At 37.1% G+C, this 25,897-nt stretch overlaps 7 protein-coding genes and 1 non-coding gene across 11 annotated transcripts in view; 5 read left to right on the top strand and 3 right to left on the bottom strand.

Moving 5' to 3' along the window:
• The window catches only part of LOC148172445 (EGFR adapter protein-like), a 112,506-nt gene extending 109,928 nt beyond the window's left edge, over nucleotides 1–2,578 (top strand). For both annotated transcript variants that reach the window (XM_088038558.1, XM_088038559.1), the window contains 2 exons: nucleotides 372–1,304; nucleotides 1,605–2,578. In XM_088038558.1, coding sequence (XP_087894684.1) covers nucleotides 372–1,304; nucleotides 1,605–1,814 — 1,143 coding nt within the window. In that variant the 3' untranslated portion in view covers nucleotides 1,815–2,578. The remainder of the gene's footprint in view (nucleotides 1–371; nucleotides 1,305–1,604) is intronic.
• Nucleotides 2,579–2,979: 401 nt separating this feature from the next.
• Nucleotides 2,980–4,747, top strand: LOC148172444 (DDB1- and CUL4-associated factor 13). The gene is made up of 4 exons (XM_088039714.1): nucleotides 2,980–3,212; nucleotides 3,257–3,971; nucleotides 4,020–4,320; nucleotides 4,376–4,747. The coding sequence occupies exons 1-4, from the start codon at nucleotides 3,143–3,145 to the stop codon at nucleotides 4,625–4,627; spliced, it is 1,338 nt and encodes a 445-aa protein (XP_087895840.1). The 5' UTR covers nucleotides 2,980–3,142; the 3' UTR covers nucleotides 4,628–4,747.
• Nucleotides 4,748–4,850: 103 nt separating this feature from the next.
• On the top strand, nucleotides 4,851–6,055 carry LOC148172443 (uncharacterized). 2 transcript variants are annotated; one of them, XM_088039718.1, is made up of 4 exons: nucleotides 4,851–5,048; nucleotides 5,098–5,345; nucleotides 5,399–5,693; nucleotides 5,741–6,055. In XM_088039718.1, exons 1-4 carry the CDS (start codon nucleotides 4,994–4,996, stop codon nucleotides 6,013–6,015), a joined length of 873 nt encoding a protein of 290 aa, XP_087895844.1. In that variant the 5' UTR covers nucleotides 4,851–4,993; the 3' UTR covers nucleotides 6,016–6,055. The 2 variants fall into 2 exon arrangements, with proteins under 2 accessions (XP_087895844.1, XP_087895843.1); XM_088039717.1 differs by having other exon boundaries at nucleotides 5,735–6,055.
• Nucleotides 6,047–6,844, bottom strand: LOC148172442 (uncharacterized). Its single transcript, XM_088039765.1, has 5 exons — nucleotides 6,739–6,844; nucleotides 6,524–6,670; nucleotides 6,358–6,480; nucleotides 6,150–6,307; nucleotides 6,047–6,118 (listed from the first exon to the last, which is right to left on the bottom strand). Exons 1-5 carry the CDS (start codon nucleotides 6,842–6,844, stop codon nucleotides 6,047–6,049), a joined length of 606 nt encoding a protein of 201 aa, XP_087895891.1.
• On the top strand, nucleotides 6,621–18,971 carry Cep290 (Centrosomal protein 290kDa). The gene is made up of 21 exons (XM_088039711.1): nucleotides 6,621–7,146; nucleotides 7,194–7,279; nucleotides 7,325–7,507; nucleotides 7,556–7,691; nucleotides 7,738–7,874; nucleotides 7,925–8,308; nucleotides 8,357–8,541; nucleotides 8,589–8,878; nucleotides 8,925–9,226; nucleotides 9,275–10,602; nucleotides 10,895–11,183; nucleotides 11,246–11,776; nucleotides 11,821–11,993; nucleotides 12,042–12,251; nucleotides 12,306–12,501; nucleotides 12,550–12,737; nucleotides 12,786–13,323; nucleotides 18,062–18,228; nucleotides 18,280–18,469; nucleotides 18,528–18,788; nucleotides 18,844–18,971. The coding sequence occupies exons 1-21, from the start codon at nucleotides 6,843–6,845 to the stop codon at nucleotides 18,895–18,897; spliced, it is 6,132 nt and encodes a 2,043-aa protein (XP_087895837.1). The 5' UTR covers nucleotides 6,621–6,842; the 3' UTR covers nucleotides 18,898–18,971.
• Nucleotides 10,658–10,774, bottom strand: LOC148172441 (U4atac minor spliceosomal RNA). The gene has a single exon (XR_015770320.1). It is a non-coding gene; the product is annotated as a U4atac minor spliceosomal RNA (small nuclear RNA).
• Nucleotides 13,329–15,406, bottom strand: LOC148172440 (cytochrome P450 6a2-like). Its single transcript, XM_088039712.1, has 4 exons — nucleotides 14,730–15,406; nucleotides 14,096–14,676; nucleotides 13,725–13,976; nucleotides 13,329–13,505 (listed from the first exon to the last, which is right to left on the bottom strand). The coding sequence occupies exons 1-4, from the start codon at nucleotides 15,275–15,277 to the stop codon at nucleotides 13,339–13,341; spliced, it is 1,548 nt and encodes a 515-aa protein (XP_087895838.1). The 5' UTR covers nucleotides 15,278–15,406; the 3' UTR covers nucleotides 13,329–13,338.
• Nucleotides 18,972–19,200: 229 nt separating the features above from the next.
• Nucleotides 19,201–25,015, top strand: BckdhB (Branched chain keto acid dehydrogenase E1 subunit beta). Of its 2 annotated transcripts, none has more exons than XM_088039715.1 (7): nucleotides 19,201–19,535; nucleotides 20,162–20,451; nucleotides 20,503–20,658; nucleotides 21,158–21,329; nucleotides 23,436–23,581; nucleotides 23,914–24,000; nucleotides 24,848–25,015. In XM_088039715.1, the coding sequence occupies exons 1-7, from the start codon at nucleotides 19,409–19,411 to the stop codon at nucleotides 24,986–24,988; spliced, it is 1,119 nt and encodes a 372-aa protein (XP_087895841.1). In that variant the 5' UTR covers nucleotides 19,201–19,408; the 3' UTR covers nucleotides 24,989–25,015. The 2 variants fall into 2 exon arrangements, with proteins under 2 accessions (XP_087895841.1, XP_087895842.1); XM_088039716.1 differs by having other exon boundaries at nucleotides 19,203–19,535; nucleotides 20,171–20,451.
• The last annotated feature ends 882 nt before the right edge of the window (nucleotides 25,016–25,897 follow it).

The following is a 25,897-nucleotide window of genomic DNA, read 5'->3' as shown; positions in this document are numbered from 1 at the left end:
AAATCATTTGTTGAACGAATGGCGGAGTTCTGAATTTAGAAATGGAGCTGCTAAAGCGCCAACATTTGTCAGAGGTTTGAATTTTGGAGTATTAATACCCCCAACTTAATACAACAAAGTCGCATGTTTATTTTTCAAAAGTCCGGAATATGTTGACTCAAAAGAATTTTTTCCGCCCTGAAAAAATATGTTTGTTTTTCATTTATGACATGCTCTTTTATTAAAATGAAAGCTCCAAGTGGTGACCACAAGCCTTTTAAAAATGTATAAACCTTGCCTCAAGCTTGGCGCCCGACTAATGCAGAGATTTGTATTTCCGCACAATCCATTAAATCTGGCAACAACTTTTAACGCATTAACATTTGTTTCAGACGAAAGAATTATCGGTCACGTTAAAGAAAGATAAATCGTCGCATCAGCCGAACAATCATCAACCGTCCGAAATGGATGTTCAGCTGACGGGAACGGACGCCTCAACTTTGCGTCTAGCGCCGCCAACCACCATCCCAGGCTTGAAACCGTCCCATAAATATAATGTATTGGGGCCTTCGGAGAAACCTCAATCGCAACAGAGTACCCCCAGCAGTGATGAAAGTAATTCGCCCACTGAAATGAACTCGTACAAAAGAATGGCGGAAAAACCACCGCTGATTAAGAGGATCGCCATGGGCTTGACGGGCAACCACCACGACAACGATGACGACAGCTGTCCCCTCGTGAGCGACAGCAACAGCACTCCGGGGAGTCCCACGAACAGACCTCTGTCGGGAGGTTACGTCAACGAGTCGACAAACGACGCCGACAGCCGCAATTTGAATAAAAGCAACGTTGTAGATAATTTAAAGAACGATATTGTTGAAAGCATCAATTCTAACTTAACGAAACATATAGAAATTGACAATAGTCGTTTACTACAAAACTCTCCCGCTTCGACGGAGCAAGAGTTTAAATCAAAAAGGATATCGCAGATCAGCTCGAGCAGTTCCAGTTCGTGTCCTCAAACCGGAACGGAAACCACTTTATTAGGGTTTACACCAACACCTCCTCCTCTTCCTGAAAGAACGGACTCTTTGAATAACAAAGAAGAAGGAGAGTTGAGGACGGCCCCGTGGTTTCAAGCCGGCATTCCCCGTGAAATTGCCTTGGAAATACTGGCTCAAGAACCGGTCGGAGCTTTCATGGTGAGAGAAAGCACCAGTAAACCGGGATGTTTTGCACTTTCCTTAAGAGTGCCAAGGAGCTTCCAGCCGACGGGCATAGCTCATTACCTCATTGTCAGGACGAATAAAGGCTACAAAATCAAGGTAGGACTGTTGCTGTGAATCTATTTTGATTAGCACAACGTCAATTAACGATTTAAAGCTATTTCAGCCATTATCGGCTGTATCTGCCCCAGGCAGAAAGCTGCATTGGCAACCGACTAGCCGAAAGTTTTAAATTATCGTTCCTGTAAAAAGAATCGCAGATAAAAGCGGATAAAACAAAGTTTGCTGTTACCGAATTCTTTTATTTCGACGAGCTTTTCAACAATCTCGGGGCAGATTATTATTATTTTCACTGTTTCGATGCTACAACAGAATTAACAGTTTTTCTTTCTTTTTCAGGGCTTTACGAAGGAATTTATGACCCTGACATCCTTGATAACACATCATTCAGTGATGCCCGAGCTGCTGCCGTGTCCTCTCTCCTTGAGTCGGTACAACCCCAGTTTTGTGAAATCGGACTCGAAGAGAGACTTTGCAGACATCGACTTAGATCCTGACTATAACACCTTAGCCGATTTCAGAAAAATGATGGCAGATTTAAACGTTTAAAACCAAAAGTGTCATAGTGACAGTGAACTAGTCTGAAAATTGTGAATAAAAAAGACGCAGATTTGTGTACCTTGTGATACCTTAACGAGAGAGGAAATAAATAACAATTAACAAAGTGTTTCCAAGATTTATTGCTGTAGTGTACTTAAATTAATCGTCTTGTTTTCTTTCTTTTTCAAATCGAAATTTATCGTTTATTTTTTTCGTTTACATTATGTTGTTTTCGCCCAGAAAGTTGCTTCTTGTTGGTAGTGGAGATTTACTTTGCTTGAGAATTTGTCAGTGATTTGTTGGACCAATGAAATAATCTGTTACATAAATGTAAAATTATTTTAAGTGACCTAGTCGTATATTCGCAGTAAATTTTGTAAATATATACAAAAAAGTTGAAATTCTGAGAGCCACCGACGAGCTATTTTTTAAAAGCAACTATTGTTTTTGTCAATTGTTTGTACTTGTTGTTACACTTTGTAACTTGTTATCCTAGTGTTTAAAACCAAGTGTTCAAAAACGCACGCATCCTTTGATAAGGCTAACTCAACTTTAAATTCTATAACGTCTTATTAATTTTATGTACTAGTCACGAGGAGGGTTCATTATTCTAATTCATTTTGTTATACGTGTGTAACAACCCGCTTTATTTCATCCAGTGTTTATTAAAAATGGCATGTTAATCCATAAGCTTGCGCTACTATAAACAGATGTACAGGTTCCATTTGTATATTATTTATTTATTTCTTGTAATAAATTCGGACTTATTTATATTTAATCGTTTCTGTTCCTTGCTCATTTTTATAATTATTATCAATAAAAAATAAACGAAGAACGGTATCAAAAAATGGATCGGAGATCTGATCTTGAGGTCAGAATTGTGAAAAAAAAATGTTAGTGGAAAATAAACCTTTGCTCTTTTTTGGAGTTCAAACATTAAAGTTTTCAAATCGGTGCGAAACTTTGTCCACGACATAATTTGACACTCCTGAACCTATTTCTTACACAAATTCCTCTTAATCTATAAGATTTTCCGAGAAAATTCAAAATAAACGTTCGGTGAAGAAATAGTGCGTATATTTGGTTGCATGCTTTTAGGCGCAATTTTAATTATTAATAAAAACCATAATTACTATTAGGATCTTACTTTAGAATTGAGATGGGACTACCAGATACTTTCTCTGGAGGTCAAAATTAACAAATAAAATAAATATAATAAATGTGTTCAAACAGTTTTCCCCCAACTTTTTTTGACAATTAACCTAACCAAACATTTGTCGCATGTCAATCAACGCACAGTATGTTTGTATTTTCTAATTCGATTTAATTTTTCCACAATGAAGGTGAAAGTAATAAGCAGAAATCCCGACGAATATTTGCGTGAGACCAAACACGACATCCACAAAGGTAATACTTTCTTATTTGCACCTAACCTTACTTTTTCTTCATAGTTCCTCGCAATTTCGACCCGGAGCTTCACCCATTTGAAGCAGCCCGTGAATACACACGCGCCTTAAACGCTGTGAAATTAGAAAAAGTATTCGCCAAGCCTTTTGTCGGAAATTTAGACGGTCACAGAGACGGTGTCTCCTGCATATCAAAACACCCAAAACGTCTCTCTGTGTTGATCAGTGGGGCTTTTGATGGAGAAGTCCGAGTTTGGGACTTGCCCCAAAAACTGTGTCTACGTAGTTTTGTGGCACATGAAGGGATAATAAGAGGAGCCACTTATAATCCTGGGGGAGACCATTTTATAACTGTGGGAGATGATAAGACTATCAAAACTTGGACTGGAAAGTTGCCCCAATTTGGGGAGGAAGAAGAGCCTGTTAATACCGTTATTAGTAAGACTGTGGTGTCAGGAATCGCACATCATGTTCAAGATCCTGTTTTTGCCACTTGTGGGGAAATTTGTCAAGTTTGGGAAGAAACAAGGAATGAGCCTGTCAGGACGTTTGAATGGGGAGTTGATAGTTTACACGACATTGCGTTCAATCCTATTGAATCAAATTTGATGGCATGTTGTGCCAGTGATAGGAGCATAATTTTGTATGATACAAGAGACAGTGGACCTCTAAGAAAAGTGGTTATGAAATTGAGAACCAACAAGATTTGCTGGAATCCAATGGAAGCCTTCGTTTTCACAGCAGCTAGTGAAGACTACAAGTAAATTAACACTGCAAAAAAAACAGTTTCTTTAATAATTTGTTACAGTTTATACACATTTGATACTAGAAATCTCAGACAACCAGCCAACGTCCACATGGACCACGTAGGAGCTGTAACTTACCTAGATTACGCCCCAACTGGTCGGGAATTTGTTAGTGGAAGCTACGACAAAACTGTTCGAATTTTTGAAACAAGCAAAGGACATTCTAGAGAAATTTACCATACCAAGCGCATGCAACGTTTGACTTGCGTTCAATGGTCTCTTGACAACAAGTATATTTTGAGCGGCTCAGATGAGATGAACATCAGAATCTGGAAAGCGCGAGCGTCGGAGAAATTGGGACCCGTAAGTTGTGAGATCCTGAAATTTGAATTTGTAACGTTACATTGTAATTTGACAGTTAAGACCCAGGGAAAAAGCGGCGCTGAATTACAGTGAGGCCCTGAAGGAAAAATACGCGACACATCCAAAAGTGCGGCGGATTGCCAGACATAGACATGTACCAAAACATGTTTATAATTCGCAAAGAGAGCTTAGAACCATCAAGGAGAAGAGTAAGAGGAAGGAGGCAAATCGTAGGGCACATTCCAAAGCGGGAGAAGTGCCATATGAAGCAGAAAGACAGAAGCATGTTCTCAGAGAAGACCATTAAAGTTAGAATTTTTATTCACTCATTTTCACAATAGTTTCTTTTATCATTTCAACTTGGCCTCCAGTTATTATAACAATTATGATAATACCAGAAATTTAAAATAAAATCTCTGAAACGTCAGTTTGACATTTGTATATAACCCCACTTTCCGATATTAACATTTTGAATTTCATTCAAAGTTTGAGCGAATGAATACTTAATGTTTAACATAATACAATAAAACGTCAACACGACGGTTCTTCGACTCATTTCTCGTTTCTTTTCATCAAATCAAGAAAACGAAGCACCTGCTGGTTTTGAGGTTATACTTCTTCCTATCAAAGAGCAGAGTTCATTGATTGTCCATGGAAAAGAGATAATATTTACATGGCCGGCCGAATTTCTTCTCTTATAATGCGTCAATGTTCTACTGCCCCCACAAGTAGGTTAATTTTCGCCCCAAAAGCATAATTTTACTTCTTCATTTTTAGCTGTCTTAACTGAAAAACTCGGCGAAATCGTAACAATAGGGATAAACAGACCCGATAAACGAAACTGCGTAGATCCCAGCACTGCGAAATTACTCAGCCAAGCCATTGAAGATTTCGAAAACGATGATTCTGTGCGTGCTGCGGTGTTGTATGGAACCGGGGGCAATTTCTGTGCCGGTTATGACCTAAAAGCTTTATCAGAGATGGAGTCAAATTTAGAAGCCGCTTTCCCGGAAGACGGACAGATGGTTGTAGTACTAACAAGTCACGTTAATTTTAAATCTCATACATTTTTTAACAGGGCCCCACGTTGCGTTACATTAAAAAGCCTATGGTTGCTGCTATTAGTGGCTACGCCGTCGCCGGTGGCTTGGAGCTAGCCCTAATGTGCGACCTCCGCGTAATGGAAGAAACCGCGATTTTGGGGGTGTATTGTCGCCGGTTTGGGGTGCCTTTAATAGACGGTGGCACCGTCAGACTTCAAGCGATGGTAGGACTTTCTCGAGCTTTAGATTTGATTTTAACTGGACGTTCACTTGGTGCCAAAGAAGCCCTAGAATGGGGCGTCGCTAACAGGATTGTGGCTTGTGGAACAGGTAACTTCCACAATCTAAGTTCCTATGTAACTTTGAATCAGCTTTAGGCCAAGCGATCCAACTTGCGTCTTCACTAGTTAAATTTCCTCAGCAGTGCATGCTAACTGATAGAAACTCAACTTACAACGCTGCCTTTAATTCCGCATATCTTGATCTTTTGAGATATGAACAGAGTAACGGAATGAAAATTGTAGCCGCGGAGTCCATTCCTGGGGCTCAGAAATTCGTTGCTGGTGTAGGGAGGCACGGAAAATCCACAAACTTGAAAGAGAAAGATTTAAAGTCGTGGGAGAAAGAATTTGAAACTAAGAGCAAACTGTAAATATTTTGTATTGTAAAAATAAAAGACGAATTTAAAGGAGGGCACTGGATTTTCTTCTTTCTCTCGACTTGTTATTGATTGTGCTTGCAGTAGACCTGCTACTCTGGCTTCGCTTTATTTAAAGATATTAGCACATCATAGAACGTGAGTTTGTTTGTCCTTACTTTAAAGAGAGACGATTTCTTCTTAAGAAAATGCTTTTCTTTCATATTTCTCAACAAGATTTGATAAATTTCAGAAGACGGGTGCAACATTGGAAGGATCTCCTCGATCTGCGTTTTGGTTTCGTTCCCTGCAAATTCCAAAAGAAGTGAAAATAGTCTGTCTTCCAAAAATGCTAACGCTTGATCACAACGACGTAGTACGTTTCTCTCGGTTGGAAGAGTACGAGTCCACTAACAGTGGGCTTGTAGTCTCTGACACTCAACAAATCTCCCGATTTGGTAGACAAGTCGTTCCTTTCACCTGAAAAAGAAACTGAGATTTTATATTAAACTTACTCAAGTACCATCAATATCTATGTAGGTTTCCGTGCGAATATAATCTAGAATAAGCTGCAAAATGCAGTTTGGATTGAAGTATATCTTCATGTTGTACGGATCAACATCTGACGCTAGTGAGTCAGAAATGGACTCTTGTTCTTGGCGGCGATAATCTAAAACAGAATTAATCCATTTACTAAACCAACTACTCACGTAAATACTGCAAAACACAATACATAACAGTGACTTTGATTTTCCCTCCAGTTCTTCCCGTTTGTTTGTATCGGTATACCTAGCAACGCTGTATAAACAAAACTGTGGCAGTCATAACAGAGGTGACAAACCATGGATTGGGATTATCTTTCTTCTTTGTCTCCTGAAGATCTGACTGAAGAAGAAAAAGACAGTTTGTACAACACAGTTACGTGGTTCAACAGCGATGGAGAAAACTTAAACGTGAAGAAGTGCCTCGTTTTTATCAGGATAAGTCAAGAGGTGCTCAAGTATAAGGGCGAGCAAGTGGAAATTCTGTTACATAAACTCGATGAACTAGCGACACAACAAGGAGAAGAAGAAGTGAGAAAAATCGAGTCGGATACAGAAGTTAGAAGTTCAAGATCGCGCAAATCAAGTTCGATCGAGTTTGAAAGTAAGCGCAATGTTACCTCTTATCTAGTGTACTAACTCTCGTTTCAGATTTAGAACAGAAATATTTGGAGCTGAAAAGCAAGCACAAGAAGCAATTGCGAATGAACGAGAAGAACACGAACGAACTTGCTAAAGTAAGATTTGTTTAACTAACTTATGACTCCAAGTTTGTTTTGTAGCTTCAAAAAAGACTTGCGAATTTAGAACAAGAAAAAAATCGTTTGATAAGTGAACTACAGTTGGCGAGCCAAGACGACACTCATTCCGATGTATCCGAGACCGTTAAAGAACAACACAAAGAACTGGTACAGACCATTCATAACAAGAACAAACAAATTTCGGATCTTTTGCGCGACATTGAAGTAAGGTGAGCGGTCTGTTCTTTTTTTTCTTAACAATTACTGTTGAAGGCGACGGAGGAAGACAACACGATTTTGCGAGAGAAACTGACGACTGTAAGAGACCAACTAGCTACTGCCACCAAAGAACTGAATTCGCTCACGGAGAGCTTTAAAGTCCACAAAGTCAATCATGATGAGTCTTCCGGTATTGTTTCAACTTGTCGCTTCTTTTTGTATCATTCTTTATGTAGACAACATCAAAAAACTCACTGCCGAAAACGAACAGCTCCAAGATGAAATTCGCGAGATTTTGGGACAAAAGCGCCAGTTTGAACAAGAAATGGAAGAATTTACCGAAGAAGTCAACCTCAGAGTTGATGAGTGGAAGGTAATTATACATTTTGCTTCATTTTAATTATATATTTTTTTGTCTTGTAGAAAATTTTGGAAGAAAAAGAAAAAGAAATTAACGATCTTCGTTCTCGCCAAATGCAGCCAACTCAACACTCTTCCTTGTCTAGCATTCCACAAGAAACCGAGCATACTCAACTTTCAGCTCTTAGTAAGATCTTATTTGAACGTGAAAAACAGCTTGCGGAACTTAAGACACAACTCCAAGAAGCAGTGAAAGAGATGGAGGAAGCTACCACCGCTATAAAACAACTGAGAGAAGAAAACTCTGATTGTAAAACGAAAATTGCAGATTTCTCGCACTCTGTGAAGGAGCTAAAAAAACAGTTAAAAGTAACACATGCACGTTCTCAAGATCTGCAGACTTCCCTCTCTGAAGCCGAGCAGTTGACGGTGAAAAAAGACAATGATGTTAGTACAAAATTGTTGTTAATTTAAATCATAAAGTTCTTTTTCCAGATACGCGAAATTCTGGATAAAATCAAAGGAAAAGGTCAGTCAGATCTATCCGACGTTTTAGAGCAAATTCAACAACTGAAGAGTCAGAACCGGACTCAAGAAAAACAAATAATGAGCTTAGTAAAAGCGTCCAACAAGTTGCAAGATTCGTGTGATAATTACGAACGAGAAAACGAAGCGTTAAGGTACGTACTGTTAACCACAGCAATCAGAAAATGTAAGTTTTCTGCAGAGATAAACTGGGTCTCGCTTCTGACGAGCCTGTGGACACCAGCTGCGTCTCAGCCAAGCAAAAACAGCACAAAAGAGAGCTCCAGTCCCTAAAGAAAGCGGTAGAAAAACTAGAAGAAGACAAGTTAAAACTTAGAATGAAACTCCACCGACAGACGCGTGCCCCTGACGAAAAACTGGAGGAGTCTTATAGATCTCAAGACGATGATCACATTAAAGCTTTGGTTGATGAAAACGAAGCACTTAGGAAAGGTTTGCATGAAATAATGGACACACTAAACACAAGAAAAGGTAAGTTAGATTAGTTGTAAACTTGTTTACACAGTAACTCTTACAGAAGCCACAGTTAATGAAGTTAAGTCAGAGACGTTTGAACAGTTATTAAGAGCTTTAGACGTGAAGCATATTTCTGGATGGTACCATCCCGCAATGCGGCTTCAAGCAGAGTTGCACAACCAAGAAGGTGTTAATTCTGAGCTTAGAGAGCAGCTACGATTAGCTAAAATCGAATCATTGTCAGCAAGGTCCGCCTCCGATAAAAGCGTAGACGTTGTAGATTCGAATCTTGCAAATACCATCACAGCTGTTGATCTTATGACTATTAATAACATTCATCAGACTCTTCAAGATCTTTTTGTGGTAACAATCTTCCCAGTGTTGAACATGATCATGTTTGTTTATTTGCAGAAATTGGAAGATGATGCCCACAAGAACAGCGAAATAGAAACTAAACTTTTGACGTATCAAGACAACTTCCAGGAGATACGACAACACATCGGATTGCTGTATCAAGAGTACTTGACTGAGAAACAGAGTTTGATTGATAAAATGTCTGAATATGAAGAGAGAATTTTAGATCTAGAAGAAACGAATGAGGTGAAAGAACAGAAATTGACGCTGCTTCTCAAAGACGCCTCAACAGAAGCAGCTTTGCTGTCAAAATCACTAGAGCTGACTGAAACTAACGTTGTTCTCTACCGGAAGCGTTCCTATCTTGAAAATGAAGTGAAACGGCTGCTGTCTCAAGTGATATCTTTACAGAATGATTTAAGCAATGCTGAGAGGGTTTGCTTGAAAAAAATCAACGATCTCACCCAAATGAACAAAACTCTGAGCAATAATATTCAGATTTTAAACAATCAGTTGAAATTCGCCATCGATCCCAATGATTATCTTGAATTGAAGAACAATCTTGAGATCCTCACAGTAAAATACAGAAACTTATTAAACAATTTTGCAAAAATAGGCGATGATAAAGAGTTCCAGATCAAAAGATCAGAGGAAATTCGTAAAAGCTTAGAAAACGAGAAAACTGAGCTAAAAAGTAAAGTTGTAGCTTTGTGTGAAAAGTTGCACACTTGTAAATGTGTTGAAAGTGACGAAGGTGTTGAAGCCTTAGCAAAGAAATTAGCGCTAGCTGAAGCGAACGAAATTAGTGAACGCCAAAGAGCAAATCACACTAATAATTTATACGAGTTGGTTAAGGAACAGCTGCAAAAGTCAGAAGAGCGATTTAAACAGATCGATAAGTACAATAATGAGGTTTTACAAAAGAACCTAGTGCTTCAAGAACAACTGAAAGATGCTGAAAATAAGCTCGTCAGTTTCGTTGATACCGCAAGTTACAAAGCGCTTCAAACGAAATATAATCAACTATTACAAAACAGCGAAAAGTTGGAGACGCGCATATACAACCTTCAAGAGGAATTATCCACCATTAAGGACTCCCCGAAAGTCATCAATTATTGGAATTCCGAACGCGAACAAGAACTACTCAATCTAAAGCACCAAATCGTCGACTTGCAAGCCATTTCCGACGAAAAAATGCAAATAGCACGGCTGAGTAGTGACCTGTCACACTCTAGAATGCAGGAAGCAGACTGCAATCGCAAAATTGAGCACTTAACTGAAGAACTCCGAATTTCCAACAGCAAATGTGAAGAATTCTACAATGAAATGCAGCGTAAATCAGTCGAAGCGAGAGAAAAAGAAAACGAAAATAAAAAGAAACTCAGGTTGGTATTTTTTTATTGGATTTTTTAATTTAGCGCCTCCTATAAAGTAAGGAGGCTTTCCAAAAATTGCACTCGCAGTTTTGCGGGTGCGATCATTAAAATAAGTGGGTGCCAGCAGGAGTGGTCTCACTAAAAGATCATTGAACACTCAGCTCCCCCAGACAAGGAAGGACGAGGTAGTGGGGGAAGAGAGTTTTATTGTGTTTCTCCCACCAACTGTGCGGAGAGCTCAACTACTGCGGCCATCTATGAATGATCGATTTAGTTCTTTCAATGTTCATTTTAATTTTAGTGTTCTTCGAGAACTCCTGCTCAAATCAAAACTACAATATTTAGGCTGCGTGCCGCTACCATCCGAAGAAAAATTCGTCAACAATATCCAGCGAGCAATCAGAGATAAACACGAAGCTTTCTTAAATTTGTACAATTCCCAAATAATTGCAGGGGAAAGCGCTATTGTAAAAGAGCACTACGAGAAGGAATTGTTGAATATTGAACAAATTCTCAAGAGCTCTGGTTCCAGTTCTGATGTAAAAGACATATTGATGAGTCTGCAGGAAAGAACGCATTCCCAGTTTAGTGTAGGTTTCCGCTCGAATTTTATTTAAATAAATTATTTACTTTATTGTTCGTTTTATTGCAGGAAACGAAATACCGGCGTCAGTGCGCTTTAAAGGAAACCCAGCTGCAACACGTTTTTGATAGAGTGAAAATTCAAGACGAACAAATCATAAAATTGGAGGAAGAGCTTTTTGCGTTACATAAAAATTTCGCCTTTGATTTAGAGCCGGAGACTTCAATCCCCTTACCACAATCCGAGAAAACAGCAAAGTCGGAACCACCGATGATTAAAATAGCGAAAAGTAAAGAAATACAGACCGATGTGGTACAAGAAGAGTCTTTACAAGAAAACGAAAATTACGATAAGTTGCGATCTGACCTTATTACACTCACTAATGAAATTGCAGCTAAAGAACAAACCATTCAACAGCTTAAGAGCAAAATAACAGAACACGAAATGAACATTAGCTTATTCAGAAAACAGCTGGGAGACAAACAAAGCCAAATTACATTTTATGAAAGGCACATATTGGAGCTGCAGAGTAAAAAAGAAATGTCAAACGCCCCGGAGACTATTGATTTGAACAAGAACGAGGAGATTCTAACGCTTAAGGTACTTTTTAAAATGAAACCCACGCAGGATAAACTGTTTTTTAGTGTTCTTTGAAAACATTTCAAGATTGTCTCAAAGACAAAGAAGAGGATATTCTTAAATACCAGTCGTTATTGAAGGACGATCGCGACAAGCACAGTATGGCCGCATCGCTTATGCAAGAAGAGCTGAAAGTACTCCAAAAGTGTTTATCTGAAGAAAAACAGAAAGTTGCTGAGTAGGTGTTTATTAGTTCAATGGTGCGTGATTTTAATTGAATGTTTAGATTGAAATCGTCGATGAGCGGTGTTCACCCGAGTAAAGCTGCTCTGGAGCAATATTTCCTCCAGGTACATTCCCTCGAGGACGAATTATCGGATTTACGCACGAAGGTTTCGAGTTTGGAGTCCCAATTACAAGCTAGCAGACAGGAAGCCGTCAGGTGGCGCGTTCTGGCTAACGACAGACTGGAAACGATGCAAAAGCTAGGCAATGAGTATAATTACCACAGCGCACATCCTATATTTACACTGAACCAAACAATTTGCAGCCTCGAGGATTTACATCGTAACGAAATTACCGCTTATAAAAACGAAGCCGAGAAGTGGAGAGAAGAGGTCACTAATTTAAAACAAATGATCAGTAAATACAGGAGCGACATAAACCACGACGGAGATTTTCACAAGTTGATCAAAGACAAAGACAACAAAATTCACGAGCTCAATGTGTTGATGCGACAAGCCAAAGTAATCCAATATTTATTTACTGTATTTTTTCTAAAGTCTCCGTTTTAGAGCGAAGCCAGAAAAAACATCGACAAATTCGATTCCGAGTCCTTAACCAAAGTTAACGAACTTGAGTCAACTAAGGAACAATTACTAAAAGAACACGAGGCAATTAAAAAAAGATTTGATCAGTTGTTGACTCGCGAAAGAAGCGCGAGAGAAGAGATACGCGAATTAAAAGGCAAACTTTTGAAAAAGTTTGTATGCTTACTAAATACTTCTTTGTTTAACTTTTCGCTTTTCAGACCGGTTTTATCGGCACGTAGCGACAAGAGTGACAGATCTATCAAAGAGCAACTTCAAAAGAAAATTAATTCATTAGAGAACGAAATTGAGGAGCTGAAAGAAAATTTAGCGAGACAGGTTGCTATTAATGAATCACACCGAGTAAAAATCTCGCAAGATTTCGAGAGGTGGAACAAGCAAAAACACTACCAGCAGCTCTCGGAAAAACTGAAAATCAAATTAAAAGCGAAAGAGGCTGATTTCGAAAAACTCCAAGAAACTTGCGCCGGTTATCGAATACTAATTGAACGCTTCGAACGAGAGAAATACAACTTGGAGTTGAAAATACGCAATTTGAAAACTGGCAGCGCCCATCACAATAGTGCCGAGATTGAAATTTTAAAACTGGAAAACATGAAGCTGATGTCAGAGATTGAGACGTTGACTTCCAAACTGGAAATGCAACAACATCATTCTGGGGGCTTAGGAGCCGCGATGCTGCAGGAAAAATTGGAAGGACAGGAAAGGAAAATTGCTATCTTAGAACTATCAAACAAGGTAGGTTTGTTTAATTTACTTTATTGGGAGCAAATCCAACCATATTCCTCCAATGGGGGCCAGGATAATTCCAGAAGTTTCCATTTTCATAGGGAGAATTGTTTTTTGGCTCAGTGGGAAGTCGAGTTTTTGCAGCATTAGTGACAGCGCGATTTTAATCTGAATCATAGCGAAGCGCATTCCTGAAACACAAACATATATTTTGTATGTCGTTACGTCTAACAAAGAGTGAAAGTTCCGCTTATACAACGATTAAATGGAACAATACACTTAACGTAAAACAAGAATCAGAGAAAAAAAGCCGAGCAAAAGCAAAGTAACGTGAATAATTCAAGTGTAAACAACGTGAGAAAAGTGTGTCATCGAAAGTTCTCCATTCTTGAGATTCAGTCGACAATTACCAATGCAAATACGGGGTCCGTCACCGAACGGAATGTAGGTGTAATCCCATATTTTCGTCCTATTGTCTTCGTTAAATCGATCCGGATCGAAGATTTCAGGATCCGGGAAATATTCCGGATCTCTGTGTAATCCATAAGCTGGGATCAACACTGATAGGCCCTCTTCAATGATAACGTCAGTTTCCGGTACACGATAAGTTTTTGTACATTTTCTAAGGAATATGGGAGCAGGGGGATATTTACGCAACGTCTCTAAAAAAAGAAGCTAAATTACTTCCAGTAATAGAAATTTCAGCAAAGTAAATACATTCAATTAGATCCTAACGAGAGCAAATTACATTATGGAACAGTCCGTAATACTGCGAACAAACCTGAGATAATCGTGTCTAAATATTCCATTTCCATGACGGCGTCGTAAGTCAATTTTCCTCCGTGCTTTTCCAGAATTTTGTTAATTTCTGCTCGCGCTTTGCTGCGTATGGTTTCATTTCGAGCCATCTCAAACAAAGCGAAGCTGATAGTTGTGGACGTCGTCTCAAACCCAGCCAAGAAGAAAATGAATGCCTGCGCCGCAGCCTCGTCCAGCGTCAAAGACGTCCCGACGGGCGGCGGCGCCTCGTCTTTCTCGTCATTGTCGCCCTCTAATCTTCCTTTGTTCCGGAGTTGAATTAGAAGCTGCAGAAAGTCGTTTCTGGTCACTCCATTCTTTTCACGGTATGAAATCGTTTCGTTAACGACGTCTTGGAAGAATTTCGTCACAGCCGCGGTGAAAACACCGAAACCGAGAAATTTCGCCAGTCGGGGGAAACTTCTAATTACGATCATTTTTAATATGTCGCCAACAGTTTGAGTGAAAGCTCGACGACCCATCAGGCGAAATTCGGCTTGCGGGTTGCGCATGCTGTTGCATTCGATGCCAAATGCACACGAGCCGATCACGTCAGTACTGTACCTAATGAGAATTGAATTAGATTTAGTTAATAAAACATTGAAAGTGGTTTTTACCTAGCTAAAATTTCTTTGATTTCGACTTTTCCGTCGCTTCTTGCGACTTCTTCGAGGATTTCAACCATTTGTTCGCCACAACTCAGTATAGTCTCGAACATGTATTTCAATTTTCCTGGCGAGTAAGCCGGTGTCAGTCTTGCCCTTAAATTTTTCCATTTGGGTCCGGCCAATGAAAACAGATGCGCACTTATCGGATCGTTTTCCTCATCGTAATAGATTCCTCTATCGTAAAAATGCTGGAAATCTTTCGATAATATGTTCTTGATAAGTACCGGATCTAAGGGAAGAAACGCCTTCCTACTAAAAAAGTACAATCCTACATATTTATGCCCTTTTCCTTTCATTAAGTCATAAATTTCTTTTATTTTGTTGGCCATATTCTGTCGTCTGAAAATAACACTAGCCATATCGCCAAAAGGAAAAGAAGGAGCGAGTTGTGGAACATTTCTGGATTTCCAATAAGCGTGAGCGTGCTTAAAATAGAAATAAATAACAAAGAGAATCATCCCTAGGACAATTCCCGGATGGACCAGACCACTTTCCATTTCTAATAATTTTAACAGTCAATGAACCAAGTCAATGAACCAAGTTTTCACCTCAGCACTGTAACATTATGTCAGGAGCACTTTCACTCGCGGAAATCTCAGAAGACGCGAACTTCGATCTTACGAATTAAAGGAATATCTTCGCAACTGGGGAATAATGAGACAGCCCTTGGATGAAATTTCCTTCGTAAAGCATCAGAGTCACAACGTTGAACATTACATAACAAAACAAATAAATGAAGACGTACGCGAGATCCAATACCGCATACAATATCATCATTGAACCATCTTGCAAATCACACATCACTTCGCGGAGGACTATTTTTCGGGCTTCCACGCTCTTGAACTTGGCTTTTGAATGAATTTCGTTCTTTTTAGAGTGAGTGGTTTTATTGAACTGTTAGAAGAACTGAGGTAGAGAAATTTCTCCGCTGGTTATAAACTTTCCCCGCATGCACGGTAGTGGAGACTAATATTTACGACTTGATTACATCACAGACTCTTCTTAGTTTTTTTATTGGTTTTGCGGAACAAAACTATCGCAGTAGTGCCGTAATTATTATCTTTGGTTTTTATAAGAACTATTTTCATTGACATTGATAAAAACTAACGAAGTATTTATGAGGAGTAGGTAATTAATAGTAATAATTAATTAATTTAAAAATAGTTTCTACCATTTTATTGCATTGAATTTTTTATGACTGGCTACACTACGTTCTATTATACATATGTATACAAAAACTCGGCGACTTAAATTGGCTCTTTGATATGTTACGGAAAATTTCCGTACGGTTTGTACTCTTGTGAACTTAACTCGAAAGTTATTTAGATTTATATTTGAAAGGTTATTTATACGGAAAAATTTTATATGGAAAATACTAATAACTTTCTACGAATCTGTACCTGCTAAAGTAGAATAAAATAATACATTTCATATTAATGAGGTTACGACTTTATTACCCGAAACGTATCCATGCAGTCTGCTTACCTACGAATTGCATACAAAATTTTATGTTCGAAGGCTCTCAGGAGTCCATAAAATGTTACATAATGGCAGAAAATTATGTTACTGTATAATACAATGGAACATAAACATTTTATCCTCATTTTTTATGTTTATCTGTTTTTGTTATGGTCAGTTTAAAAAAACTCCAACAGTTTTCTCGCATCAAAGTTCTTACAAATTTTTTCGTATACAAGTTTATATGCCACTCTTCGGTTCATCATTTAATTTTTATGTTTCAGACGATATCGACTATAATTACATATACGGTTTCTGGAAAACGTTTTTAAAATGCATATTTTACATCGGCACTGAAAATATGAGTACATAACATGAAACTTCAAATTTAATCTTTACCAAAGATACCAAAAACTTTTAATTATGAGATATCATGAGCTGAATGTTAAGGCCTTACAATATTTCTGTACCTGAGAGCAAAAATCGCCCAACTCCAAAATTCGCATTTTTAGAGAGCGGCAAAAACTATAAATTTTTCAACATGTTTGGCTGCAACAAGAAAATGCAGAAAGTAATAAACACACTTTATTAAAAATTAAAATAACAATATTAAAACAGTAATTGCAGACAAAAATTTTAAAATTTGAACAATAGAGAGATATTAATAATGGCGTTTTTGTTCTAAACGATTGTGGCTTAGTTTGAGCTAACTCATTTTTCATAGCTAACTTCATTTTTTTTTTCGTAATAATTTTTTATGTAACGTAATGTAAAGTGAATATCAAATATTTTAATATAATTTGTTGATAGAAAAGCTTACAGCTTGAAATTCTCAGGTTGCTACTCATAAAAGCTTTGTCAAATTTTTAATATAATTTAACAAATATGTAACAACAAAATACACAAAACAACATTAAAAAATCAAACAATAACGAACCAATTAACAAAAAAACTTCAAAAATCTTCAACTTCAGCGCTATGAAGAAGGTTTTTAAAATATTTTTTATACTCATCTGAAATATATTTTAGAAACGACATACTTTGCAAGGCTGATGAGTGTTTTCAAAATTTCCAAAATTTCCATTTTTTTGCAAGGCTTCTTTGATTTAATACTAGTGAGAAAGGAGTTAGTCACTTAACACTCTCACTGTAGGATGGAGTTAATACATTTTCTAATTTGTATTTTTGCGATATATTAATTTTTTAGATTTTTTTACGTGCCATTGCAAACACAACGTTCTTAACATTCATAATCTGATATTAACTCATTTTACCCAAAAATGGAGTTAAGCTGTTTTTGCTTTCAGGTACAAATTTATGAAATTTTTAATAATTTCTATTAATAATAAGGTTTTAGCTAGTAGATATTATTAATTAAAAGTTATGAAGCTATTGAAGGAAGATACTCGTGCTGCTCTTATAGAAACTAAATGAATAAGAATTTTCTTATTCTGTAAGTAAATTTTGTTAAACTTTACAAACGTGGTCAATTTAATTAAAACTGAACAAAGAATATCGGAAGCGCAGGCAGATGATTTTATTTCTCTTTTTACATAATTTTTAAATATCCACAATGCAGCAAAAATTTTAAAACACAATAAAGTTTAATTAATGAAACATTGTCTGCGCTCTAGCCGAACGTATGAAATTTGTGAACATGATTACAAGGTCGTTGTAATGAATTTTATAGAGCATAAATTCTTTAATGAGTTGCTCTAATTTTACAGTGGTGAAATTAGCCAACATTGCCGCCTCATTGTTTGGACTAAACAATAATGCGTTGATTGGTTAAAACCCAGTTAGTTTAATTATCAATTTTTTAGGGCACTGTGGAAGTCCGGGCAGAATTAGAACGTCTCAACAATACTGTGTCGAATCTACAAAAGAGCAATCTTTGTCTAGAAGCAGAAAACTTGGAACTGAAATTAGATCTCGAGAAATCCACAAAAGAGCTACCTCATTTACGCGAACAAATCCAGCATTTAGAAAAGTAATAATCCCCTTCAACGTTTCCGTAATTATCGCGTTTAATACGTTTCAGCTACATTGAAGTATTAAAGAAGGAAAATGTTGAGAGCATAAATCCAGACGTAGCCTTAAACCCAAAAACCGACGCTAAAAAAGTCAGCGAGCTGGAAAGAACCATCTTTGTTTTGAAAAGAGTGGTAGAAAAGCTACAAGCGGAAAACAAGAGGTTGTTGACCGGAAAACGTTTTTATCCAGATCGCACAGTAATGAATCGAACCTTTTTTTCTCTACAGGATTATCGATTTCTGTTTTATTATGTAGGGCTCTGCCGATAAGCTGAAAAGAGACCATCAGAGGCTTAAAGAGCAATACTGTGAAAGTGTTCAAAAGGTCACCAAATTGGAAGAGGAGATTAAAGCGATGAAAGCTGTCCAAAACAAACCTGTTACTGATAGTGTAAGCGTTTTATCAGTTGAGTTGGCTCAAGTTAGAGAACAATTGGAACAGAAGACGCAGTTGTTAAACAAAGTTAAAGTTTTATTACAGCGAGCAGCGATAAAAGAAAAAGCGTTATTGGAGGAGGTATATAATTACAAGAACAGAGTATGTTAAGGTCTCAACTTTTCTTATTTTATAGTTGGAAGCGTTGAAACTTCAAACGGGGAAAATAGGATCGCCCGGAAGCCAGTAGGATTTAGCACTAGACATTGTTTAAGTTGCATTACAATAGGAAATTTAGTTTGAAGGATAAAAGCTTGCACAGGATTGTGTTCTTTAATTACTTATCTGATCCCTCCAACTTCCCAGTCTTTCAACTAATTAATTAGTTTTGTAAATCGATAAACCTAAAACCACTTTTTGAAATCCCACTGAATCAAAACAACTTTCGTAGGTAGATGACCAGCATTCCACGGCTCCTTATCACACTCTCTCTATCTCCTCACTATCAACTTGTTATTATTTTCATAATTTCGTACAAAATGACGACACTTTGTTATTTCCACTTTCCTACTATCACTACCATCTTGTAGTCGACCAGTAATAATGTAAATTGTGCCATTATAACGATAATGATAATGCGAGTTCATCAAGGTCGGTGGGCTTCGGGTTTTTCGTAATTTTAAACATTCAGATAACAATAAGAATACAACGTGGTTTAGTGGGACTGATTTGTGTCGTTTCTCAAAGAAAAACTCTCGGAAATGGCGCTCAATAAAATCTGCAGCTTGTGTTTTAAACAAACCCTCCACGAACTACGTGTAATTCACAGTTTAATTAGTAAACGAAACCATTTTGTTTACACAGCCGATCCAGAGTCACCCATCAAAGGTAAATGAACGTGTTGATTGTTTTCTTGTAATGCTTTATTATTATACATAGAAGCGGTGACAATGATTTACTCTTTATTTAAAAGCGAATGTATATTTAAATTTTTGCTGTGACCTGCAACGCTTATTATTGTGCACGATTGTAAATTAATTGTTCTAATGAACGCACCACAGATTTAAGCAATTTTACTGGAATTCCAGCCACTCTGAAATGGAATGGAATGTTATAATTAAAATTTTTAGCTCTTCGACTTAACTTCCTTTACAACCTTTGTTACCAGATTTTTTTCAGTAGGAAATTTGGGATGCCTTGTAATATCCCGGAGCAAAGTTTTACGAAGTGTTCACGTGCACTACCTAAACTTTGGACGTGAACTCCGTGAATAATTTAGTGAGACTGTACAAAACTTCGTATAATGCCTAAAACAATTAATTTCATATCTTAATAAGATCCCAAAATGTCGTCCCAACGCGTGTTAAAGTCAAGGGTTTCCATAAAAGTTCTAAAAATGAAAATTTTCCATCAAATGTTGACACATTTTAAACATTGTTATAGGAAGTGGGCACTCAAAAGAACAAAACACAACATGTTGGATTGCTGTAAAGTGTTATCTGTGTAAACTATAGAAATTTCAGGAGAGAAGACAAAAATGAACATGTTCCAGGCCATCAATAGCGCTTTGGAAACAGCCTTGCACTCCGATCAAAGTGCTCTAGTTTTCGGGGAGGATGTCGCATTCGGTGGAGTATTCCGGTGTACAATGGGTCTTCAATCTAAATACGGTGCTGGTCGAGTATTCAACACCCCATTATGTGAACAAGGAATTGTTGGTTTTGCGATCGGTGCCGCCAACATGGGTTCGACAGCAATAGCTGAGATTCAGTTTGCTGATTACATATTTCCGGCATTCGACCAGGTTTAACAATCATAATTGCAGGGTAACATAATTTGACAAAACAGATTGCAGTTAGTCAATGAAGCGGCCAAAATGAGATATAGAAGCGGGGGGCAATTTGACTGCGGAAAATTAACTGTCAGGGCGCCCTGCGGAGCTGTCGGACATGGCGCACTTTACCATTCTCAGAGTCCTGAAGCTTATTTTGCTCATACGCCAGGATTAAAGGTTCGTTTAAGGTCTTCATTGCAGTGCTGTCGAAATTCATTAGAGCTGATGAAGTTTCGCAACAAATGCCATGTGCACCATAAAGGAAAATTTAATTATAACAGGACACAACTCTGACGAACTTATCAAGGATTGTCAATATTTTACAACAAACTGGGAATTTTATGTACCGCTGGTAAATTACCACTAAACAGGATTACCGAAATGTCGCATGTCATTGCAATCAGAGAAATATGAAAGGACGGAAATGATTTCAAAGAAATTTGCATAAAATGAATTATTAGAAAAGGCATGACTGACTGCAAGACTTTGCATGCTATAAAACCATTTCTAGTTTAGACTCTGATTAACATTTAATATTTTATTCTTACGTAATTGTAATCTTTTCGCAACAATAATGCGTATCTCTTGTATGTATGTACATACACATTGACGTGATTATTTGTTTCATTTTCAGTGTGTTTAAGTAGGCAACCCACACTGATCTTTGCAATTCCAGGTAGTCGTACCTCGCGGTCCAATCAAAGCGAAAGGACTCCTGCTGGCCTGCATCCGAGATCCCGATCCCTGTATTATTTTTGAACCGAAAGCTCTGTATAGAGCAGCGGTAGAGGAAGTGCCAGTCAAGGACTACGTTTTCCCCATAGGACGAGCGGATGTTTTGCTTAAAGGTATTTGTGGTTGAGATAAGTTTTCCCTGGAAAGCGAGCCTTGTTTAAATATGTCTGAAAACGTAATAACATTCCCTGGATCAGCAGGAAAATAAACTGCGTAGAATATTTTAGCTTGTACGGTTCGCAATGCCTTTTATGACACAGTAAATCCGTTTTGCTTTTTCACAGTATAAATAATGACCGACTAAATTCCTCATGTCGATTGAATAAATTAATAAATCGTTGCTCTTGATTTATCGCGTGGCACATAAAAGCTCAGTTTTATTTTGTGTGTTGACGTCCTTTTGATACGTGTGGGTGAAATCCAATTTTATTTTCTCTTTGCAACGAGTGGTTTTGTGGTTTTTAAATAAACTGGAAGTTCCAAATACGGAAATGACAGATAGTCTGCGAAATAAACAGGCACTGATATCTTTACCAAAAGCACGCAACCGTGTGACCCAGTTGTTGGATAAAGTAAGGAATTCTACACAAAGGGGAATCGGAAAGTAACTAGAAATTCTGCTTTTCTGTTGCTCCACTTGTTGAATGTTACACAGTTCGCACCCTAATCTTAGTAGGTATATCGTAAACGTAATTTTGAAATTAGTGTCACTTATCACAAACGAAATCGGTTTCTTGGCACGTGAGAGGATCTACTTGAACTTAATTTGTTTCCTTACAATCCTGAAGTTCGCGTTTATAAATAACCTCCATCTATTGGTTTAATTGCCTCTTACAATCCAATAAATTAGGGAAGGAGTTCAGCAGCAAGGCTCGAGATTTGTGCACAATAGTGAGAATTTAATTATCACGGATCAGAAGGGATTAATTTTGATTCAATTAAAGTATTACCATTATTGTAACGATTGAATCTGTGATTACAAACTTGCCTCCTTAATTAGTTCAAACCATTTTTAATTACATTTTTGTAAAATTCAAATCTAACGAGATCTCTTGAAAACTGAGGTAATATCTTGTTAGATCAGTCGATAGGAACTGCCTTAAGCAGTTCCAATTGAATGTTGAGGATGTTTGGTACTTTTCATCTGCTTAAAACCAATTTTTAAATGTTAACTTGTCTTTTACATTGGAAAATAATTGTATGTAACAACTGTTTGTTCGTTAAAAAATACTCTAGGTACACGTACCTTTTATTATTAATTTTATTATCGTAATCTAAACGAAGTCAACCACCACTTCCTTAAAAAATTTAAGTAAACACTTTACTATCGGGATTTTTTATCACTGTTTGAAAACACTCGTAATCTTTTTAACAATATGACAATAAACCAAATTAACTTCTAGAAATTAAACAATGAAGTTTATTACCGTGGAATTGTTTATTTTCCAAGTTATTCTTCACTGTTATTAATAATGTGGAGTAATAATATTTGGGCCTCTTCAAACTATACAAGTTTCTAGGAAAAAGCACTTAGGAAATTTCTCTCTAAAGTATGTGTGCTTCAAAGGGCTGTTTTGATATCAGCTTAAAATATTCAAAAAAGAAAACTGTTAATTTCTAATACTAGGTCAAAGAGACGCGACTGCACTCAACTAATCATGTTCCATTCCATCTTTAGAACGTATAAAAGCGACGTCTGAATAAAAGTTGATGAAATAGAAGTGTGATACTAATTTGGACGGCTGTTTGCAATAAGTAATTGTGTTGGAGCAGTTAATGAGGACTTAGAAATAATTACCGATAAGCAAGGAGATTTTAAATTAAGATCGACATTTGTTATGCAAAAGTGATAAAAGCACGAATAGATCTTGACTAATTAACAGATGATTTATTATACCTGGAAACTTAGTGTCGACACTGTTAAAAATGATCATTTAATCCGCTATTTATTAGCATTAGCAATTACTATCACCGTCGTTAAGTAACACTAGTGATATCAAATTGTACAAAGCCGCTCTTCGGCTGTTAAACTAAGTGGGGTTTCAAGTTTGAAGTGGCCCATTACTCGATATGTGGTGGTTGGTTTGATGTTTTATTTATTAATGAGCTATTTTACGCTACTTGAACACCGAACAATATTCATTAACGTACAATTTCCTAGAATGATCTCTTAGAATAAATTCTCTCATAATTATCTACGGTTTATTATATTTTTCCAGGAGACCGAGTGACACTTATTGGCTGGGGCACACAGGTGCATGTTCTCTTAGAAGTAGCCCATTTGGCCAAAACGAAATTTGACATCTCCTGTGAAGTTATAGATCTCGTTTCCATTTTACCCTGGGACCGAAGTACCGTCTGTCAGGTAACCTTCAACGAAATTTTCTTTGTGATGCAATACAATTTTTAATATCTAATTTGATTCAATCGTGCATAAATCCATTAAATTTCGATTCCAATTCTGTCAACAATTATCGAGAATCTGTTAGCCTCGTCATTTACCTAATTGAATTGACCGTGGTGTGGACTGATGGAAATAATTTATCTTGAATCCGGTTAGAGTAGATGCTTAAGGAACCGGAAACCCACTTCAATACCGCGTTTGAGAAACAAATAATTCGATTTGAAGGTGGTTCTTTGTTCGAATATAGAGAAGTTATTGATTGGATGTAATCTGATTTATTGCAAATTTTTCAGTCTGTCAAGAAAACGAAACGAGTTCTAATAGCGCATGAGGCTCCTTTGACTGGGGGATTTGGAGCCGAGTTAGCTGCAACGATTCAGGTTTGGCTTTATATCGCATATTCATCATAAATATTACCTAATCTGTCTACGTGTCTGTTGGATTAGCTCATCAAAGTCATGTTAAGTATATGAAGATTTTTTTGGAGTTACGAAACAAACAAGACACGCGTTGCAGACACCATTTGCGAACGTTTTTTTCCACATTGCTAGAAACGTACAACTGTTTGTATAATTTCGAGATAAAATCCATCATGATATTCGTGATTAATCGGTCTAGTCGTGTACCAATAAATCAAAACAAGATTTTTGAGGTGGAAATACTGTGTGTACAAACAATTTAGAATTTTTACTTCAATGTTTGCTAGCAAGGCAGAACTAAGGTTCCAATAAATTAGTTGATCTCTCTGAACCTTAAAAAGCATCAGCAATGTGATTCCCGCGATTCTGAAAAATGTAGGAACTATAAAAGTACAAAAACAGGGTGTTTGGTGTTGTGGATACTTACAGTCTTCAAAATAAGGGAGTTGTGGACTTTACAAATTGTGTTTTCCAGACGAAAGAAGAAGGTTATTAGTAGTTATGTAAATTTTCAATAAGCAAGCGCAAAAAGTCATTCGAACGTAAACAAGGCAGACCTTTTTTGTACAAAAAATGTGAAGCCACGGTACGATTTATTATTGATTTATCTACGTTTAAAATTCGGCACCCACAACCTCAAACATCCTGTAAATTGAGTTTATCTGGCTGCCGCACAGAACTTTGCATTATCGCGGTTCCAAAAAATATCTTCACATGTGCTAATCTGCTGTCACATGCACGTTAATCAATATTCATGCAGAACAGGAGTCATTACGTAATTACACTGTGTTTGTCATTCTTCTTGAAGGAGGAATGTTTCTTACATCTGGAGGCACCTGTCGTGAGAGTCACGGGCTTCGACACGCCTTTTCCTCACGTTTTTGAGCCCTTCTATCTGCCCGATAAATGGAGATGTCTGGATGCGATACGTAACTTGTTGAATTATTAATACTCTTCAATAAAACCACAAAAGCTTGCCTGTGTTTTCTGTTGAACCCAATTTGCGCGGTGATTTTATCCAAAGTAATTTCCGTGTTTTGTTTGATAGCTTTTTGTTTTTACAAGAAACATCGAGCGCGATGAAAGTCACAAAAGTTAAGTGAACGTTTTCTTGGTTGAACGTTTTTTGCATGATGTTATTGTTCCGGGAACATTCACTGTACCAACTAATTATTTATTAAGTAATAATGGAGCAGAAAAATGTGGATTAATTTGGCTAGCGGGAATTTTACATCATGCGATGACTCGTTGTTTTTATTTTTTTCCAAAAACATTATTTTAATACGCAGTAGCTCGGTAATTCATTTGCAATTTAGGATACAAAAACGTGAAAATGCTGCATAAATACCGCGTTGAATCGCGCCATTATGGTGCGCAATGGCAGGAAGTTAATTTTATTGCATTGACACGTTCACCCAAATGTGCAATATGACTTTCAGATTATTAATTTTGACATTTAATTCGTGATTTATTTGTGTAGTTGTTGTATACATTATGAATTTACATGACAAATTATGCATATTATGCATCTTACCTGGTTACACTACAAAAATGAACTTGTGACATTTAAGAATGCATTTTTATAGCTATTGTTATCAACGCAACGCAGGTAATTGAACTATTAATTCCGCAAACTTCCTCAAAGATTGCATCTTCTAAGTGCTGTGTAAATCTCATCACAAAGTTGTTGACATGTCTTATTTAAAAAGCATCACCGTGTCGATCCATAATGAATTACAACATTATAAAAAAATATCATATCATAACAGAATGTTGCAAAATTTATAACTATATTTATAACAGTATCTATGTTATTAAATTAAAGTTATAGACGGAATTTGTACGGGAGGCTATCATT

The sequence above is a fragment of the Gnatocerus cornutus genome, chromosome 6 (genome assembly GCF_029298725.1).
Source record: "Gnatocerus cornutus isolate USDA-ARS CGAHR chromosome 6, icGnaCorn1.1, whole genome shotgun sequence".
NCBI classification, from domain to species: Eukaryota; Metazoa; Arthropoda; class Insecta; order Coleoptera; family Tenebrionidae; genus Gnatocerus; species Gnatocerus cornutus.
This window is presented reverse-complemented; position numbering and strand designations above follow the sequence as displayed.